General features: G+C 39.7%; 1 protein-coding gene across 1 annotated transcript in view; it reads left to right on the top strand.

The window, feature by feature from the left end:
- Window positions 1-21,879, top strand: part of LOC115778741 (contactin-associated protein-like 4) — a 109,758-nt gene that overhangs the window by 66,427 nt on the left and 21,452 nt on the right. The window contains exons 10-16 of the mRNA XM_030727021.1: window positions 2,709-2,880; window positions 10,635-10,741; window positions 14,530-14,649; window positions 14,777-14,977; window positions 15,439-15,601; window positions 16,722-16,849; window positions 17,487-17,657. Of these exons, the coding sequence (XP_030582881.1) occupies window positions 2,709-2,880; window positions 10,635-10,741; window positions 14,530-14,649; window positions 14,777-14,977; window positions 15,439-15,601; window positions 16,722-16,849; window positions 17,487-17,657 (1,062 nt within the window). The remainder of the gene's footprint in view (window positions 1-2,708; window positions 2,881-10,634; window positions 10,742-14,529; window positions 14,650-14,776; window positions 14,978-15,438; window positions 15,602-16,721; window positions 16,850-17,486; window positions 17,658-21,879) is intronic.

The raw sequence follows: 21,879 nt of genomic DNA, 5'->3' as shown, positions 1-21,879 counted from the left end.
GATTGGTGTATATGCAGCACACTAACCTACTGCACACATCTATTAATGAGGGCTGCTTTGAACAGCTCCTTTCCAATTACATTGCCAATAACACTGCAGCTTCAGTCACCCTTTTTGCCACGTATAGGATGTACATTAAATTGGTTAAACTATAATATAACTAATGTGTTACATTGTAAGCAGCTATAAGAATATGTTAAATGTTTGTTAATGTACAGGATTTGCCTTTTAAAGTTCTTGTGCTTGTTTTACATTTCTTTAATTATGCATTATCTATTCACACACCTATGCTTGCATGCAATAGGAGCAATAGGAACTGCAGTTATTGACACTCGTACGTGCTTACACATAATGCAGTATAAAAGTTTATACACTGCTTATGAATGCTATCAAGACAGAAAAGAGGTGCTCCAGTTTTTCTAAGAGACAGCAGCGTCCATATGATTTAAAAACTGGCAGTGAGTTTAGCGACAGTCACACTTTTAAACTCTTAAGCTAATTGTGGGTGAACTCAATTGTTATGACATTGTGATTAACACCAAACATCCTGCTTGCGTCATCTTGAGCGCCATAAGCAAAACAGATCCAACAAAATCTTCCTCAGAGTTTGTAAAATTTAAAGTGACAGTGAGCAGTGACTCATCATCCCCCCGATCCTGTGGTTTAAAAAAGTGCCAAACTGTGTGTCTGACGGTCTCACTGTAATTAGAGCAATACAGAGCCAGGAGTAGCAATGTTGTACTTGGACACTGAATACCGCCGGGATCGACCCAAAGCATGAATCACTGATGTATACAACATGGAGTGCATTCACAGGATTGTACAGAGTGGCAGCTACCGCAGGACTGCTTGTGCTGCGGGTTTAGATCAGGGTTTATACACAGATTCTAAAATCTATGTAAAGGCTCATCACACAGAGCATGATAATGGAGTGGTAAGTGAAAACAGTTTGAGGGTAATTGCATAAAAAGAAGTGGATATTCAGCCATGATGATATTATGAGCTGCTTTCACACATGAATGAATAAAATGAATGTGGACCAGGCTGTGGGGAAATAAAGCTTTGGTGGTCAGCCACTCTTTTGTACAAGGGGGCTTCAGAGGTGCAACCAACAGGTCCAACAGGTCTGACAAGCATGAAGGGAAGGGTTGCCAGGAGAAAAGCAGCTAATCTCTAAAAAATATGGCAACAGAGCTTAGGTTTGCAAAATTGCATCTGAACAAACCACAAGGCATCTGGAACAATGTCCTTTGGACAGATGAGACCAAAGTGGAGATGTCTGGCTATCATGCACAGCACCACTGCATATCTGCACAAACACCTCATAGACATCAGAGTGATGGATGGGTGATGATTTTTTGTTTTGCAGCCACAGAATCTGGGCACCCTGCAGTCACTGAGTCAAACACAAACTCCTCTGTATACCAAAGTATTCTAGGCAAATGTGAGGCCATCTATCCGACAGCTACAGCTTGGCTGAAACTGGACCACGCAACAGGGCAATGATTCCAAGCACAGCAGCAAATCTACAACAGAATGGCTGAAAAAGAAAAGAACCAATCGAGATGTGCCAGACAGATAAAGTCATACAGAAAATAATTACTCAAAGTTATCCTGCTAAAGGTTGTTCTTCATGCTTCTGAACCCTTGTGTGGGCTTAGTTTATCACTGTACACAGGACTGTATAGAGTCCTGTGAAAACTTAATTTTTCACAAGATCAAATATTGGAAAAACCATTTAATTCCACACAGAGTGCATAGGTGCAGCTTTCAGATGTGATTGTTCAACCCTGTGTTTAAAATGACATGAATTGATTGATTTAAGCTTATGAATAATTATGAATGATAATATATAATAAAATAGTTATGAATAATCTTCTGAAGGAGCTGCTTTTTAGATGACAGCTGCAATTACAGTGCGTGTTGGCTCATGTCATCCTGTGTCTCAGTTGACTTTGTTTGCGTCCATTCTCAGCTAGTGCCTGAAATATTAATTGTAATTCACTGCTTGGAAGGATTTTAAACTAGATCTTGGCACTCCACATTCTGCACTGTAAAAGAGTCAGGGTATGAAGTCGACCTACCTGCAGCCACGACCTTTCACCCACTGAAAATCTTTTGGAGCATTATGACAAAAGGATACAACAAAGGAAGCACTGAACAGCTGACGTCACATATTCACCATGTCAAGAATGGGAAAATATTTTGCTTTCAAAATTGCAGAGATTAGTCTTCTCAGTTCTTGCTTACTGATTAGTGCTCAAAGCAGAAGTGATGCAGCACAATGGCAAACATGCTCCTGTTCCAAAAAAGAAAAAAAAAAGGGATATTAGAAACACACCTCAAATTTGTCCGAGTTTCTTTATTTTGCAGAGTTTATTTATTTTAAACTGAACTGGTTTTCATGATAAATCTGTGGTTTAACAAAAAGAAACTTACATTTATCCGAATGTCTTATGACATGCTGTTTTTTTATCGACGATTTGAATTTCGATTTCTCAGTCTACATTTTTGCAACTACTTAAGACATGAAATCATGGTTAACAGAAGTGATGGAAATAAATTTTGTGGTTTCTTTGGAGAAAATCTATCTTTAATCGGTTGTCCCTTGTTTGTGATTGAATTGTGGAGTTGAAAGCAATTCCAGATTTAATAAAATTATGTAGATAATTAAAAAGTTCAACTATCAGATGTGTTTCCCTCCTCAGGTTGTCCCACTCAGGAGAGCTCTCAAGACTGCAAGAACCCCTTCACAGTGTTTCAAGGATGTATGCGTCTCTTGACTCTGGATGACCAAACTGTTGACCTGATCAAAGTGCAGCAAAGGCTGCTGGGAAACTACAGCCACTTGCAGATTGACATGTGTGGCATCATTGACAGGTAAGTCTCTAAAAGTACCATCCTTCACATGTAAATGTGATGCCATGTAAATAAACAGCCACATTGTATGTGATAGCAGGCCACTTTCATTAATATTTTCTTTTCAAGGTGATAACATGAATCAGTTTTATTGTTGTTAATGTTTCTCTTTTGTTGTAGTATATTTTATCTATTACATTTTAGCTGTGGTTTAGTGCTGTGCAGCATATTAACACTAGCCTCATCACTGAGGAAATATTCCAGCAATCAGTGTTTTCATCACAGGTAAACATCTAACTTTCTGCTCTTTCTTTTGATATATGCACCCATCAAGCATAACATTATGACCACCTGCCTGATCTTGTGTTGGCCCCCCTTTTGCTGCCAAAACAGCCCTGACCCATTGAAGCATGGACTCAATTAGACCCCTGAAGGTGTGCTGTGGTATCTGCACCAAGATGTTAGCAACAGACCCTTTAAGTCCTGTAAGTTGTGAGGTGGGATCTCCATGGCTTGGACTAGTTTGTCCAGCACATTCCACTGATGTTTGGATTGGATTGGATTGGATTGCATTGAGATCTGGGGAACTTAAAGGCCAAGGCAACAACTCAAACTTGTTGTGTTCCTCAAGCCATTCCTTAACCATTTTTGCTTTGTGGCAGGGCACATTATCCTGCTGAAAAAGGCCACAGTCATCAGGGAATACTGTTTCCTTGAAAGGGAATGCAGCCACATGGATGGCAGGACCTGGTGTTTCCCAGCAAAATATTGCCCAAAGTATCACACTGCCTCCACCAGCTTGCTTTCTTCTCATGGTGCATCCTGGTGCCAGGTTTTGCCCAGGTCAGCGATGCACACGTACCCAGTGATGCACACGTACCCGGCCATCCATGATGATGTAAAATCACGATATAAAAGAAAACATGATTCACCACCTTCTTCCATTCCTCCGTGGTCCAGTTCTGATGGTCACGTGCCCATTGTTGGGACTTGGCAGTAGACGCCCTGACTGCTCTGTGACTATACAGTCCCATGCGCAACAAACTGTGATGCACTTTCTATCAGAACCAGCATAACCTTTTCAGGAGTTTGAGCTGCAGTAGCTCATCTATTGGATTGGACTACATGGGTGAGCCTTTGCTCACCACGTGCATTGATGAGCCCTGGCCACGAATGACCCTGTGGCTGGTTCACCACTGTTCCTTCCTTGGATCACTTTTGATAGATACTGACCACTGCAGACCGGGAACATCCCACAAGAGCTGCAGTTCTGGAGCTGCTCTGACAGAGTCGTCTAGCCATCGCAATTTTGCCCTTGTCAAACTCATCAAATCCTTATGCTTGCCCCTTTTTCCTGCTTCTAAAACATCAACTTTAAGGACAAAATTTTCACTTGCTCCCTAAAATATCCCACCTATTAATAGGTGCCACAATACATTTACATATACCTCTACCTTCCAAATATTCTGGGAGGTCTTGAATGATCACTGATCCACTGGTAAGTTTAAATCCATAGTCTGGTGGGGAAAGTGTTAAAATCATATTGTAACTACAGTATTAATTTTTATTTTTTCCTATTTTTAACATGGAAAGTAGAAAAGGCCGTTTCATTTGTTAAAAGTTTTTCTGAAGCACCATGAGATCCCGGGTGGATAGACTGTGTGTAGATGACATGAAGTGACTTTTTAATTGTGAGTAATTAAAACTGACTCAGAAAACAATAAACAGGACAAGGCAAGAAAGTCATGCTTTAACACAGCAGTGAGATTAATACTACATAATGATTAGAGATGAACCAGGGAGAGGAATTGTCCGATTTTCAGCATTCAGGGCCCCAACTGGTGACTGGCTGGTCCCGTTTCACATATGTCCATAGAAAGTATAATAATGATGCACTTAGACATCTTTGGCAGTGTGCATAAAACAAAGCCAGCTGCACTGACAGAATACAGTAGCATTAACTGATGCCCCACTGATTTGGAATTGCTGACCTCACATGCAGTTATGCTAATCTCCAAATCTGAACAAATTTTCCGTAGTTGGCAAAACCACATGTTTATAACTTGGAATGAAATGGATGGAAAGTAAATCAAATGCTGACACAAAAGGTCATAACCTTGAAGTTATAAAGTGAAATGGAAAAATCAGTAGCCACTTATTAATACAGAACTCATTTTCTTTGCTGCTTTACATATTGGAAGAGAGCAAAAGGTGAAGTTAGGGGATTAATTTCCATTGATAGACAAATAATAGAAGGCCACGTTGTTTAGGTGATTATCAAATTAAAAAAACAACACATGTAGGTTCTTACCATGTTTTCTTGGAGAGAACAGACTTTGAGAGTAACAAAATAGGTGACAGCTATACAATCAGGAATTGGCAGTAGAATTTAAGGGTGTACTCACAACGGGCATGTTTGCCTGAATACAATTGTCCATTCTCCCCCCTCTCCCCCGCTGGCCGCTTAATGATCCTGGTCCATGTACGCATCATTTTGTCTCAGCATCTCAACTCCTCTCCCTGTTGCTCCAACACTGAGGAGCCTATAGGTGGATTCTGGGGCAGTGGAGGGGTTGAAACAGCAGGCAGCAATGCAGTAGCAAAGGTACTGGTATGTCAGAGGGAAAGATGGAAAATTTTGCATCTCAAATAGGTGACCAAATTTTGAGAGCGTGATTGGGATATGATGTGAGGAGAGAGGAGAATGTATGATGCAGTGCAGCTTAAGCTGTCTCGTCTAGCTTGCTGGTTTCTTTCCACCTACTGTATGTAAAGAATGAAAAAAAAAAGTGTTACTTGCTTGATTGTCAGCTTTTGGAATATTGCAAAAATTGTTACAGTCCCAAAATCTGCTGCAGAAAAAGTGCGTCAGGAGGCGGTTTCAGACGAGCACTTTGACTGAAACATGCTGACACCTTTAGGACACAGATGCTTTCCAAGGCTATGACGTTTCTGAGCTCACCACCACCTCTCCAGACCCCTGTCCACTGTGTGTGTGTGTGTGTGTGAGTGCATGTTTTGAAGCCAGATATATGAAGCTGTCAGAAGGCAGTAATTCTAACCTCTTTGCTTCTGCCAGATAGCTGACAGCTTAATAATACACCTTGTCAAAGCACACACACATTTTCAAATAAAAATAAACACAGGTCACTAAGAGGTCCACTCTTCTTGTTGTGTCTGACTGTCTGTATGTCTGTCTGACTTTAAGATGCACCTGTTTGTCAGCATAAGTATACACACTGTGTGTGTGTGTGTGTGTGTATGTGTGTGTGTGTGTGACACGTGATAGTATATTCAAGAGCAGGTGCAGAGCATACCGAAAGGGTAAAAATACATACCTTTCCCTTCTCTCGCTCATGCTGTACAGCAGGCTACAGCTATTTGAAGTCTTTGTTGGACATCCCAGTCTGCCTGTCCAGTAATAATTTGAAGATCAGGCAAAGCTGCTGTGCAGCATTGCTTTAGCCAGGGGCAGAAATGGAAACCCGGGAGATTGGATGCAAGTCTTGTGATCCAAACTATGTTACAGGACACTGTCACACCATACTATAAAGTTTCAGATAAGCTACAAAGTCTTGACTCTGAGTTAATCCAGGAGTCTTGTGATGTGGACTGTGGTGCAGTACGCTGCCAAGTCGCATTGCAAATTGTCAAACTAGTACTCCCTCAGACTCAAGTCCTTTAGACCTTGAAAGATTTTTGCTGGGATAGATGCTATAGGGCATTTCATCAATCGACCCAATCTTATGTCTCTGAATCGTTGTCTGCGTTTCTGTCTGACGCTGCAAACAATGCACAGGATGTTGAGATGGTGCACAGAAAACTTCGCAAATGTCTCTGGAAAGTGTTACTCTCTGTGAATGTAAGAGGTTCATACCAAGAAATGTTGAGTTGCTTGTCTTTGGCAGGAATGAAGATAAAATTATGCTGTTGAGCTTAACATATGTAAAGAAGCACCATGAAAGTACATCTAAAGTGCAGTAAAATGACAGAAAAAGAACTGTGAGTGAATGGGACAGAACAGGATTTCAGAATCAAGTAGGGGGGAAAAAAAAGTATAGGAAACAGGCAAGACAGACATTTCTCTCATTGGAGTCTGTTTATCATTTAAATAGTAAGAAATCAGTTTTTCAGTTATGTTGCCTTTCCTGTTTATTTACCCTCATTCATTGTCCAGATATTGTTTATCTCCACTAACTGTTTTATACCTCTGCTTCGCCATCCCGCCTCCTCACCCCTTAGTTTCACGCCTTCTACCCCACCTTCCCCAATTCTGTCTCCCACCATCCTGCCCCATCCTCACCTCCTAATTCCTAAATCCTCCAATCCTCACTCTTTTCTTTCATCTTTTGGGTGCTTTACATGGCTGAGGAAGATTTTGTCAGTGTGGGTTCTTTTACACCTGTATCCTTGGGAGTACCCATGACTTGTAAAGTGAAGACATTTTAAAAAAGTAAGATTATATCAGGAAATTCTGACAGTTATGTTCAGGGTTCAAGGATAGGAAATGTATTATGCCACTGAGGGTACCCAGGAGTCTACAAACACGTGCTTGTGTGTGTTGACAGCTGCTGCTTAAAACTAATTTGGGGTTAAATGCTGTTGTAGAGCTACTTTTCACACCTGAGATTCAGCAAATACAAAACACAGTTCCTGGTCATCACTTCATAGTTAAAAAGAAAGTATTTATCAGAGAATAAAGATTAGTGTTTTACTGTGCCAGAAGACATTTCTCTTGTATGCACAAAGGTGATGTTGTTTGGTACCGACAAATTTAACATTGATACGCATCATTCATCTCATTAATACCTAGATTAAAAAGTACACGATAGGGTCCTAAGTGCACTAAAAATCAATAAATAATCAGTTATTGCTGCTGGTGTGTTTAACAGCAGTAATGGAGTGATGGATACAGCTGTGTCTGTGTGTTAAATGGCTGCACTGAAGGAAGGTGAAGGGTGTGTTTTTCTCTTTCCTGATGCTGTTTACCTCTTGTGCAGTGAAGAGTTTGGTTGTTGTTTGACTCCCATGCTCTCCATGGCCTTTGTGTGAGGCAGCCTTTTACTTCAGTGACAGGCTGCCAAAACATGCTGAATTTCCAGTGTAGAATGCTCTCTTACTATTGTGTGGTAGATGAGAAGCACACTCTGAGCAATGAAAGAATGCAGAAAAACTGCAGTCTAATGGACACTTGAGCACATTTCTACTTCATGGACTTTCCACTTTAGGTCAGTGTTTTCTGTGTGAGCCCCCAAGGACCCCAAGCTAACTTGTAAAATTGTGTAATGGGTAAACACTGTGGAGGTGGACTGTATTGTTATTTCTTCCCTGTTTAGAATGATGAATGAGAAATGGCAGGAAATCAATGTAAGATACACCTAAGCAGTTTATTAGCAACTGTGTTATAGAAAAACAATATGTAGTTCTTAAATAAATACAGTAGTGTACAAAAGTCTTGAGATATCTCATTTATTTATACACTGCTCAAAAAAATTAAAGGGACACTTTGAAAACACATCAGATCTCCATGGGGGGGGGGGGGGGGGGGGGGGGGGGTCATGCAGATATCTATACTGCAATGGACTGGGTAATGTGTTATGAATGAAATGATGCCACATCAACCTACAGAGGGCTGCAGAAGGCTATGGTAGCCCCAGAAGTTTAACTGTTTTGAGCTATATAGTTTGCAGTATATTTTCCAAGAAGCAGGACTTTGCTGTAATTTTTTTAAAGTGGTCTTCAGTAATACTTCTCCAGGCTTTCTGAAGGTCTGGCTGTTTTTTCACTCATTTTCAGTCCATTCCTTGTAGTGGACCATTTTAAGAGGAATGGTTTTTTTTAAGCCACTTAACACTGAACTATGAATCATTCAAAACAGCTCCTTACTTAAGTGATGAACCAGTGTTGTGTCTACATATAACAGAACCAATTTCAAATCTTATCTTTAGGCACTCTGTAGCAGCCTGTTGCAAAAACATTTAATTTGTTTTGTTTTTTTTTGATCCACCATGTAATACCACCTGGAAAGCATCTGATTGTAATGGCTTTATTTTTTAGAATGAAAATGATCCCAAAAACACAGCCAATGCAGTAAAAGCATACCTGGATAGAAAAACACACAGTGGACACTATCAGTTATGGATTGGCCTCCCCAGACCCCGAAACTCAGTATTACATATTAAGAAACAATGCACCATAAAAGTCTATAAAAATGTGTTTTCAAAGTATGTGATTTAAAGGCAGTTGCTGATTCTGGGACCCTTTCAAAGCAGAGGGACCACGATGGTAAAAACATGGTTTAAATTTAAGGATTGATTTTGAAACAGATTTTTAAATAATTTCCTAAGAGCCAATGGTAGGAAGCCGGAATGTGGTGGGAATGGGGTGAGCAATGTGATGTCATGTGTTAAAACGAATAAGAAGCCAAGCTTATAGAATGCAACCTTCTTTTTAATGCCAGACAGGAAGGAGTTGGAGTAGTCAGGCCTTGAGAAAGTTAATGAATGACATTTTGCAGATTGGAATGTGAATTTTGCATTAATGGATTGCAAAAGAAAAATAAGGCCCATTAGTGCAGTGCCCTTGTGTGTTGTGTCATGCCTGTGGAGTGCACATGCAAATTAGCTTATAAATACTGAAGTAAAGTTTATTTAATTGCATTGGGCCCCAACTAAATATACACAAAATTACTGTTTTGCAACTAATGTTGTGGGCACACAGGAGCAAGTAGCTCATCTCACCTCTATTAGGAGCACGACACATACATTTTCATCCTGTGGGAAACATTATGCACTGCACAGGCAGCACAGAATGGAAAGCTTTGCTGCTGTGGCTGTGTGCTGTGTTGGGGGTTTGAAAGCAGTGAGAAAAATGACAAAGTCAGAGGGTTTAGACTGGCTAATTAACATGGCCAGCAACAGCCATAGCCAAGGAAACTCAATATTTAGTATTACACCGACAACTGATGAAAAGAGATATTAGATTGATAAATAATGTAGCAGCGAGGGATTTGTAGCCTATGCCAACAGGAGAACAGACAAAAGAATTTATGAAAAAGAATTTTTTAAAAATGGCTTATTGTGTATTATCTTTATGGGCTACATATTTTGTGTGTTCAGTAAGAGACAATAACCAGAAGGTGTTTGCAAGAAGTGCAAAGGAGGAGAAGCTATGGAGCACCACAGCAGATTGACAAGAGAAAAATGCTGTTCCATGTCTGGAACAAAAGTGTTTCTTTCATGGCTCAAACAAAAAAAAAAAAAAAAGAAGAGGAAGAAAGAAAAAAAAAACAAATAATAAATTGTTTTTTATTTCATTTTTTGTGCTTTGAGTGGCAGGGTGGGTGGGAGTTGAAGAGTTTTGTCTCTGAATTGCGCAATGTTAGTTAACAATGCTAACATAAAGGAAAGTTTCAAGTCACCTACTTCTCAGAACACACCCCTGTGCTCCCACTGACACTGAAATAAAGCCTTCTGAAATGTTTTTTAAAGACTCAAAGTTCTTTTGAAAGACTTTGCATATCCTTGTCCCTCCTACACACCTTCTCATCAAAACAGTCAGGCATGCCGAAGGTCTGTAGTTCCTTTTTTTTTTTGCAGACATCCTTAACGCTAGAACACTAACACGTGTCTTGTAGTGCTGTCACTCTCAGTTTCATGTGGATAAAAATCACCCAGCTTTAGTGTTTGAAGGTTAAGAAACTTTTTCAGATGACTTTAGAAAAACAATAAGTGTCTCTGTCTCTCCCTGTCTGTATCTTTGTTTCTGTCTCCCAGGTGTTCCCCCAGTCACTGCGAACATGGAGGAATGTGTTCTCAGTCATGGAGCACCTTCCACTGTAACTGCTCTGACAGTGGCTACAGAGGAGCCACCTGCCACAGCTGTAAGCAAACAGTTTCATCTGAAGCTCTTTAAAATGTCTGAAGCCTAAAATGAAAGGAAAAAAGGAAAAAGCAGTGGCAATATTTTTTTCATTATTCATTTCATTTAGCTTTTCATTCATTTTTTGGTGGCAAAGATTTGTCTTTTTGGCAGAAACTTAGCAATATAAGGTAATGTAATTCTAAACCTTACTTGATCATAGGTGTGAATCTAAGTGTAAATGTCTGTACATTATCTCTGTGTTAGTCCTGGCAACCTCTCCAGGGTGTACCCCGCCTCTCAGCCCATGACAGCTGGGATAAGCTCCGATACTGCCGGCAACCCTGAATTGGATAAACAGTTAAGGAAATTTAGAGATGAACCGTCAAAGTAGTTGTAAATTAAATCAAGAAAAGTTAAAGATTTAAAGACTTACTGCAGAAAAAAAAATCAACATAAATAGCAACAATATAATTTTCAGAAAATTCAGAATTAAAAATCCTGCCTTCGATACTTCAAAGTAGTCTTCTTGGGCAACTGTGCAACACTTCCCGTGTGGCTGTTATTTTCATTTTGCTCTCCAGAAGTGAAGTCCCTTCAACTTAAACTTCATTTGGTGGGGAGGATTAAGCTGCAGGGAGCCAAATCTTCTGAGAACAGCAGGAGGTAAACACTGTTTGCCAGCCCTCAGTGGCAAGAAAAACAACATGTGTGGTCATGCCTGACCTGATGTACCATCCTTTCTTCCACTGAAAACTGCTGCTTCAGTTTGGCAGTCAGAGCTTCACACTTACGTAGCTCTTATCCCTTGTGATGACACTTAATGTGAAAGTCTGGCCAGTTTCAAAGGGAAGTTCCTGTTTGCCCTCTGATATGTTGCACATCCATCACGATGAAACTGATGCAAGTAGTCACAACGGGACTCATACATGCATGTTATGTTATTTCCTCTGAGAAAAGGTTAATATTATGTTTAGAGGCCACATGTCACCCAATAGTTATTTCACTTGTTTCTTTTTTTCCCCTTCTTTAATTAGCCACATTCAGAATGGAATAGATCAGTCAGATTGGCGGTGCTTCATTATGCTGAGTAAACTGGACTTTTATTCAAAAGTCTTAAAAGGTCAAATTTTTTTGCTTTTTGACACCTGCAGATATCCCACTGTTGCTGGTCTTCCCTTGTTCAGTTTGAATATGTGTATGTATTAATGTCACATGAATGTGTGTGTGCAGTTTTTACAGTGATGTGACAGACTGCGTTTCACTGACGTCCCAGTGGACCCCATGAGCCAAAGGCTCGTGCTGAAATCAAATACCCAGATTTCTCTTGCAGAACAATTATCTGATTGAAAAACGTGCCTAAACTGCTACATTTTTAGACGTGATATTACTTCACACCTTTTCGGATCAGCAATGAAAGGAGCTCTAAATAACTTCTCCCAATTGCATTAGGTACTTGGACATTAAGTTAAACATGTTTTTAGTGAAGAATTAGCTTAAAAAGCTGTGATGGGTATTTAGTGAAAGTTACACTTTACCTGCAGGCCTGTGGAGACTTGTGAACAAGTTTGCCCCAAATTTGAGATGCTGCTTCTTAAGAGAAATAGCCCGGTTTGGTAATATATAATGCAGAAATAAAGTGTCATTTTATCCACTGAGGAAAAGCTGAACAAAGAACAAAGGGACGGCATCCTGCCGTAGATGAAAGCCACAGTTTTCTCCCACTTCTCACTTCAAAGAGCACGCATCAAGCACAATATCCGACTGTGACTTCTCCCCTGCTTCCTTAATAGTTTGATTTTGAAAGTATGAGTTTTCCAGGTATTAAAAATAATGTACACTCGTATGTATAAAAAATTTTTTTCCCCCAAAAAGTTTTAAATGTTATATGGGTCACCACATATGAACTGGAATAAAACACTCAGCATAATCTCTAAATGTACTCATTGGCCTTCCATGTGTTAGAAAAAATAACAGGAAGAAACTGAGAATGATATGATGATGATGATGATCAGAAGAAAGACATATATAAAGACCGGGTTAGGACAGGAGTAAGGGAGAGGTAGCAAGTACGTCAAAAAAAGGAGAGTGAGTCCTAAGGAAGACTGTTCGTTCCACATAAATGGATTTCAGCTGCCTGCAGTATTTTAGGTGAGTCAGATTAGAAATTAAGCAGATTGCGGCTTTGATTGTACTGCTGAACATTAATTGAATCCTTTCACATGCTGGTGGAGTGAACAGCTCTGAGCTGCATCAGGGCCAGTTCTCTCTCTCTCTCTCTCTCTCTCTCTCTCACACACACACACACTCACACACACGCGCACACATACACAGCTCACCTTGCTCGAGCTGTATCAAGGCAGTGTCTTGGGAAAAGTGAAAGAAGGGTTTTTGGAGGTGTGTGTATTTTACAGAACAAATATCACAGTAAGGCTTTATATAATTTGTTTGTTATTTTTTCCACAATAGTCAGTTTTATTGTTACAAATCTGATTTTAACTGGTTGATGCATTTTTAAACAATCTGAAGTTCATAATTTTTCTTTTATCTTTGGTATTTTATATTTTATATTTTTATGTTTATGTGTATCTATGTGTCATGAGCCTATTTTTATTGGGGCCTCTCGGCCAGGTCATGTTTGTAAATGAGAAGTGGTTCTCGAACATTTCACCTGGTAAAATAATGTGGATTCCCCTGACAGTTTTTGTTGCTGTTGGCGGGTAAAATCAGTCACAAAGAGGGTACTGTACCCAAAACCTCTTTGTGATTGCTTTGGTTGCTAGGAGACTGTAGCATAGTTTGCATGGAAGTTGCCAACTTGTCTGCAAATTCGTTAACTACTAGCAGAGCAGTAGTGAAACTTGAAAAAGGGCAGCACAAGCTAGAAACAGAAAACATTAGTCTGAAAAAGTAAAAGTTGCACCTCACTACTGCAGCCAGAATGTTTCAAAGGGTGCAACTTTTACTTAGAAGGTGAACACTCTCCAGTTCCAGTTTCACTACTGCTGAGCAAATAGTTGCTGTGTGTTTGCAGGCAAATCAGCACCTTCCTTGCAAATTATGAGCAACTGTGGCAATCTGCTAAAAACCAAGGCATCTGCAAGGAGGTTTTCAGTGCTGCACCCTCTTTGTGACCAGTTTCACCTTGCAACGGCAAACTCCATTAACCACTTGCCAACCAGTTGGGAAATACACTTTTTTCCCTAGTGAACTGTGGTTGCCAGTGGGTCACTGACTGGGCTCTAGGCTTATGTGGCTGGGGCCTGAAGCAACAGTCACATTAGGGAAACTGCAGCATGTTGTTTACATCAGTCTGCATTTATACATTAGAAGGCACTTATTTCCAAATCTCCACCAGTCTGTCTGAGAGCAGTTGTTGTCAGTCTGAGTCGCAGTTGTCTCCCAGCTGTGCAACCTGTGCGCCTGAAAGTGGTCTCTATAACTACTTGTAATCAGTTGCTGAAGACAAAAAATTTAATGCAATAACTGATTTGTATTAGTGACAAGGAAGTTGCTGTCCTATTTTTACTCTAGTGTGACTGAGCCAAAAAACAAGTGAATCATTTATGACAGATAATGTATTGACTGGTAATGTTTTCTCTACATGTTGATAGAAAACATAAACAAGAATGTATTTGCTGCACAGAAAGGGTCACTTGAATTAAATATGACTACATCACTTCTTGGCCCCACTTTTGACTTTATCAGGATGCGTGTTGCAGTTTAGTGGTCTCAAACCTTGCTAAGGAATCTATTAGTGTCCATCCACTTTATTAAAACTGACATTTTTTTATTATCTCTCTTCCTCAGCAATATATGAACAGTCATGTGAGGCATACAAACACAAAGGCAACATATCAGGACATTACTATATAGACGTAGATGGCAGCGGACCAATCAAACCCCAGCTCATTTATTGTAACATGACAGGTACGACACACAAACATTTTATTTAACTTTAAACTGTACATTGTATCTTTCAGTCTGACAGGTTGTTCTGCTCCCACTGTAACTATATGCCCCCATTCTCTTTCCACCCTCCCTGCCTCTCCACTAGACGACAGGACATGGATGGTGATTCAGCACAATAACACAGAGCTGACGAGAGTTCAGTCCTCCACCGAAAGAAACCAACATTTTGCCTACTTTGACTACTCCTCTGAAGAGGAGCAATTAGCAGCTGCCATCAGCCAATCAGAGCACTGCGAGCAGGAGCTGTCCTACCACTGCAGGAAGTCCCGACTCTTCAACACACTGGGTAACATCTGGAGACACAAATATTTGATATTTTGTGTTAAATCCTTAAAGTTGTTGAGAAAAGATATTTAAAAGACGGGAAGTGGTGTGAACTACTGATTTTGTTAATTTAGTACAAAATTTAAAATCAGATTATATTTCCCATCATGTATTTTTTTTTTACTAATTTTGAAACAACTTGTTTGTTTAGGAAAGTCTTCAACTGCTTTTGGTTTCTGGGTTTGTTAACTCTTCCTATTTTAAAACAAATGAATCCACAAAATGAGCTAGAATGAAAACAGATGAGTGGTAATTCTCTATTGGAGATTTTTCCCAATCAGCTTATCATCTTTATAATGATGTTGTCTTCGTGCCATTTCAAAATGACTGTGAAATTCATTTGCAGTATAACTGTTCCCTGCAGCAAACAGTGAATTAATGGTTAATCACATCTTTGTGTGTGTGTGCGTGTGTGTGTTCAAGACGGAGCTCCTTTCAGCTGGTGGGTGGGAGGCCCTGGACCAGGTCTGATCCAGACATCTTGGGGTGGAGAACTGTCGGGTAGCCGGCAGTGTGCTTGCAGTCTGCGGGACAGCTGTCTGGATTCAAGTCACTACTGCAACTGTGATGCTGACTATGACCAATGGTAATATACTTTAGAACTGGAAATGTGAACTATTCTGCTATCATTGTAGGCTTTAAAATGTAGTCTATGTGAATCTGACTTTTCAGTCTTTAAAAAGAAAATAGCTTTTGTTACTCTTTCTTAAAAGTACACACACACACACACAAACTGAAATGGTATTTGAATAATTGTGAATGATTAAAATGTCATTATAGCTAAAGTTTAATTCCCATGAAGCCAATAAGTTGTTTGGACCAGACAGGACAGATATGAGACACTGTAGAGTGTGTGTGGTTGTTTCCCATCACATCCAACCATACTGAACAGCATTGAGCAATAAAACATGTGGGACAAATCCCAAGATATTTAAACATCCCTCTCTTTTTGTTATCCAGTCCTCTTTTATTCAAATCCTTTCATCCACCCTGTAAGCAATTCTGTATTTAGGTCACCTTCCCCAGTCCTGTGACCAATTCTGCAGTTAGACCCTTGTTGTAACCAATCCTACTTCTGCCTGCATAGCCAAAGGTCCTTCATTCTATTATCTCTCAGCCTAAATCTGTACTCTGGAACTCTATTTTTATAGACTTTCTCCTGCCATCAATATCTCATCAGATCCACCGGCGCTGGATGCGTCTACAGTCCTAGATTTATTTTTTGACTACATTTCGCAGCAACAAAGCAAACTGCTGGAATTTGAAACACCACAGAGCTGAGTGTGTGTGTGTGGTGAATGTGCAGATTAATCACTCGACCTGCGTTCATTCAGAGCAGGTTTTAACAAGACATTGTTTCAGACACGTTGTGTCAGCTTTTCTCCGCATCTACCAGTAAGCCTCTGAGAACAGATGAACGCAATCGAGAAATGGAGTGTTACTAATCTAAATACAGTCTGTCCCACTTTTTCAAACACAGTTTTGTTTCAGTTGTAGTGGGAACAAGTTTTACACTTGCTTTGCATGCATGATCATTCAACTTTCTAATACTGATGCTTCCTCACTTTCACTTTCCACCCTCTTCCTGTTCTCCGTCACTCTTGCATTCTTTGTCTTTTCCTGAACCCACTCCTTCTTTTGCCATTCTCCTCCTCCTGTCATCGTTTTCTTATCTTCCCTCTCTTCTCTCCGTCCTTGTACCTCAGGACTGAGGACTCAGGCCTCCTCACCCATAAGGAGACCCTCCCAGTAAGGTCTCTGGTGCTGGGAGACATCCATCGGCCGGGGTCAGAGGCTGCCTACAGGGTCGGACCCCTCCGTTGTCACGGAGACAGTAAATCCATTTCAGTTGGTTATGGCTTTGCAGAATGGTGATGGTGTTAAATACTGACACTTCAATTTTTTCTCCATGCAGATGTTATACATATTGATGATGTTTTGATGGAGTAGGAAGTAGATTTTATTCAACCATAGCGTGAACAGAATTAAAGGAATTAGTGCATCTAATCACCCTCCCACCATTTAACTTAATAGAAAAATAGTCTGCACAAGCTAATTAGTAGCTGAAATATGACTTTATTTTTGCTCTTTAATAACTGCTAATGCAAAGATGTATAACAAACTAATGCAAGTGATAGATTTTACCTTGTGTTAATTGCTTTTAATTTCAGCATTTAATTTAATGACTGCATAAATAAATGGCTCGCTAGATAAATCAGCTTAAATGAGATAGCATAGCTGGAGTTAGGCCTTTATTCTTAGTTAATTAGCTGAACAGTTGGTTCATTTGTTTACCATGTGATTTCCATTATATAGCCATCATAATGAGTTTTCTTTTAATGGGCTTTGTTCCAGAGTGATATATGCAGTTTGTGAAAAAAGAGAGAAAGTTTTACATCCCCTTTTATGAGAAAACATAAAAAGAATTATGAAGAATTTAAGAACTGATTTTTTTTTTCTCTGTCTTGCAGAGAACTTCTGGAATGCTGCATTTTTTGATAAGGAGACGTCCTACCTTCACTTCCCCACCTTTCAGGGAGAGCTGAATGCAGACATCTCTTTCCTGTTTAAAACAACTTCATCCTCTGGGGTTTTCCTGGAAAATCTGGGCATCAGGGACTTTATCAGGATAGAACTCAGCTGTAAGCGAGAATTTAATGTCCTGGGTTTTTGTTACTGAATTCTGGATGCTTTCTTGACTTATTCTAAATAACTGATAACAGCAGATTATAAGAGGGATTGCTGTATTTCTCCTTCTGCTCTGATATTAACTGTCAGAGCGGGCAGTGTGACAGGCAGAGATAGACCCAATTGCAGGACTCCAAAGACAGACGTAACTAAAAAGTATTTATTGAGTCACCAACCAGAATATACAAAAATCCTCTTGGGAGCCAGGCAGGGAGCATAAACTAAAACAAGCCAAGGCAAGACTGGAACACACGAGCACTCCACCATGACAACACCAACAACAGGCATAGAAAACACAGGACTTATATACATAGGAGGGCTAATGAGGGAAAGTGGAAACAGCAGGGAGCACAGCTGAATACAATGAGACTGAAGAGACAAGGGGAAGCAAAACTAAACACACTGCACAAGAAACAAGACTTTACCAAAAATAAAACAGGAAGTGGACACCAAGACTAAGACACCAGAACTTGACAAATCTGAACCACAAACACAAAAACACTGGGCACAGCCCAGAACCATGACATTAACTGTGCAGTTTTCACATTTATTTGACAAAAGGAAAAATTTTCTCGGTGTTTCAACATAGTTTTATTCCCACATATATAGCTGTTATCCATATATATGGTATGTCCTTATACCATATATATATATATATGTCCAAAGGATATTGTGCCAGATGTAACTTAGCAAACTTGAGCTGTGCTGCCATGTTCTTTTTGGAGGGGAGAGCTTTTCTCCTGGCAACCTGACTGAGGCCTGTAGATTTTGAGATGTACTTTTTCGGGTTTTTGCAATTTCACTGACCTTGGACACCTAAATGGTCCAGACCAGCAGACTGTCCAGACCTCTGCCCTTTAAAAATCTAAACAGGTACTACTTACATTTTTTTCCTAATGAAAGAATGTTTCCAGTTTTGTTCTGGTACTTTCAAATAGCTGATGAACTTCATGGACAAAGCTTGTATGGCTGACCATCAGCGATTTGTCACATACTCAGTAGATACTACAAATGCTTTCAACTTCTATATAGCTTTGTTCACAAAAAAGTTGTTCCAGTGTGAATATTTTAATGAGTGTTACACATTTAACACTAAAAAAGAATTTGAAAAAGAGCAAGAGGAAGTAACAGAGCGTGAATGAGAGATAACGCCATGGCAGCCAAGTAAGAGTAAATAGAAGACAGCAGCAATAAAGGGAAGAAAGTGGGTTACTTTCTTGAAAGTAGCTGTCAGGGCTGGCAGTGTGGCAAGCAGAACTCCAGAGACAGGCATAAGATTAGGATGCTTTATTACTGAGATCACAGGAAAAGTACAAAAATCCTCCCAAGAGCAGAACCAGAGGCATAACTCAAAACTGAGAACCTACAAGGCAAAGCAGGGAACAGAGGGACACACCACTGTGAGGGGAACAACACAACAAAGAACAGAGTGCAACTGAGGCAATATATACACAAGGGGTAATGGGACAACAGGAAACAGCTGGGAGAGAAACACAGGAAGCAAAACTAAACACACCACACAAGGACCAAACGCACACCAAAATAAAACAGGAAATGGCAAACACAGAGACCAAGGCTGAGACACATGAACTTGGCATCATTGCAGGAAGGTAAAAACAAACAACTGAGACACAAAGAAAAACACAGAAGCCCAGAAATAATAGTGTAGTTCCTGGTTTCAGATTTCTTAGAGGTGGGGGTGGGGGTGGGTGGGGTTGGTGGGAAACAGTTTGGAGACGATCTTTCATCTTGTCATAAAAGCAAGCTTAGAAGAAGATGGTTTTGGTGATTGGATAGGTTGACAGGATGCTTTTACCTTTTCTTTCCTTAAACATGAGGGCAAAGGTCTTGTAAAATAAATATTATTGTTTGCCAAACAAAAGCAGTTAAAGTAATTGAATAATGATGTGCTAGTTATAGTTTTAATTTGTAATATATTTTGAAAGTACAATCAATTTTCTCAAACCAGCACATAAACATACACACAGCAGAACAAATGGTATCCCTCCTCCTTAGGGAAACATTATCTCTGGCAGAGTAAAGTGCATCTCTTATCCTGCAGCAGGAACATTGCTGCTGTTATTAAGACAGCTGGAGTTGAGATAACACTGGATTTTTATTATTGCTGCTAACATGACTGGAGCCGGCCAGTAGCATTTTCTCTATTAAGTTATGCCTTTGTTTTTTATTTCTATGTTGTTGTTTTTATCAAATAAAATCTCACAGCAGTGCAGCTTCCTCCCTCCATTGTCTGCGTCGTACATAAGGGATGTTTTGTTCAGACACTGCTAGAATCATCCCTGTATGAACTTAAGCTTATCTCTCTATATTGTATGCATTTTTTTTAAGACACATTATCTCAATATTCAAGTTCAAAGGATTATTACTTCCACCTGGCAAATAGCCACTTAATGTGGCTAATGCATGTCAAAGAAATTTTGCAGTTCTTACTTTCACTGGAGAGATTTGAGAAATCAAAAGTTGCATAAATAACTTACCATTAAGTGTGTTTGATAGTTAATATGACACAACTGCCACATTAAAGGGAGACAACAGATTGAAAGTGTAATTACTGCAGGTTCAGTGGAGTACAAGTAAATTACTTATTCCAGAGACCACAGCTACATTATTGGCTCTTTGAGGCTATAGGCCTGCTCAGCTAGTCTTCATATAAAATGCTAGGTCAGCAGGCTAACTTGATCACAATATATTTATGTAGACAATTTTCTTTTTAATAAAGTTACAAATGCCTTACAGCAAAAAGAGAAGTACAAACTGCTGAAAAACACATATTAAATAAATAAATAAATACTTTCCATCCATCCATTCAGCCATCCATCCATCCATCCATCCATCCATCCATCCATCCATCCACCCATCCATCCATTTTCTTCTGCTTATTCAATTCAGGGTCACAGGAGGGTTGGAGCCTATCCCAACTGCCATAGGGCGACAGGCAGGGTACACCCTGGATAGGTCACCAGTCTGTTGCAGGGCTAAGACAGAGAGACAGACAACCATTCATACTCACATTCACACCTATGATTTAAAATCACCAATTACCCTAACTCAACTAGAGAGAACCGATAGATAGATAGATAGATAGATAGATAGATAGATAGATAGATAGATAGATAGATAGATAGATAGATAGATAGATAGATAGATAGATAGATAGATAGATAGATAGATATGGAAAAATGTGTATTCTCTGATTGACTAATCAATGTGATGCCAATTTCTGATTGGCTGAGCACTGTCAAACGTGTTGGTCAGGCATGACTCATGGTCATAAATAGTACAGACTATGACTCATCATTGAGCAATATTAAAACCATATCCAGTGCTCAGCAGTATTGCTCAAATACAAACAACATGGCTGCCTCATGATTATAGTTATGCATTGATATCAGCAGATTATGTAGTCATATTCCTGTACACACATGAGTATATTATGATGTGAATACCTTGTCAAAATGCATTAGGTCTGGCTTATTGTTATAGATTATGTAAACAGAAAGACATTATGTAGTATACACCCTTTTTCAAAGAGTGGAGTACAGTATGTACTTTCTCTAATTTGTTTACCATGGAAATGTTTTGTGTCTAGAGCAAAATAGTTTTGCCTAAGCTAATAACATGTCGGCTGAAAGGATTTCTGTTATGAAATGGGTCTATAATGTTATCCTGACTTCTACATTTTACATTTTCCTTCATCGGGGAAGGATATCCCCATCGGCAATGGGTCTTGTTCAGGTTTTACTACTGCTCGGCCATTAGTGAGAAAGTGTTTGCAGAGCAGTCAGCATCTTCCACACAAACTAAAGGCAACCACAGCAACCTGCGAGTGACCAAAGCAATCATAAGGAGGTTTTTTGTGCAGCACTCTCTTTGTGACTGAATTCACTTTGCGACTGCTAGCAACCTCCGGCAACCACTTGCTGACAGGTCATGTTAAAACTCGTGACTGCTGGTTGTATCACTTCCAATATGGCAGACAACTCAGATCTGTTCGATAAAGCCTATCACAGTACAAGAGCTGGGGGAATAAACGTTTGATTGTATATAAATCAGGAAGGTCCAATTAATTGACCTGTAATTGCCATATTTTCCACTCAACTAGATAAAAAAAAAAAATCTGAAAATGAAAGACTGATTACACTAATTCACTGTGAG

Source organism: Archocentrus centrarchus, chromosome 4 (genome assembly GCF_007364275.1).
Source record: "Archocentrus centrarchus isolate MPI-CPG fArcCen1 chromosome 4, fArcCen1, whole genome shotgun sequence".
NCBI classification, from domain to species: domain Eukaryota; kingdom Metazoa; phylum Chordata; class Actinopteri; order Cichliformes; family Cichlidae; genus Archocentrus; species Archocentrus centrarchus.
Note: the sequence above shows the minus strand (reverse complement) of the source record. Positions and strands in the feature narration are given on the sequence as shown.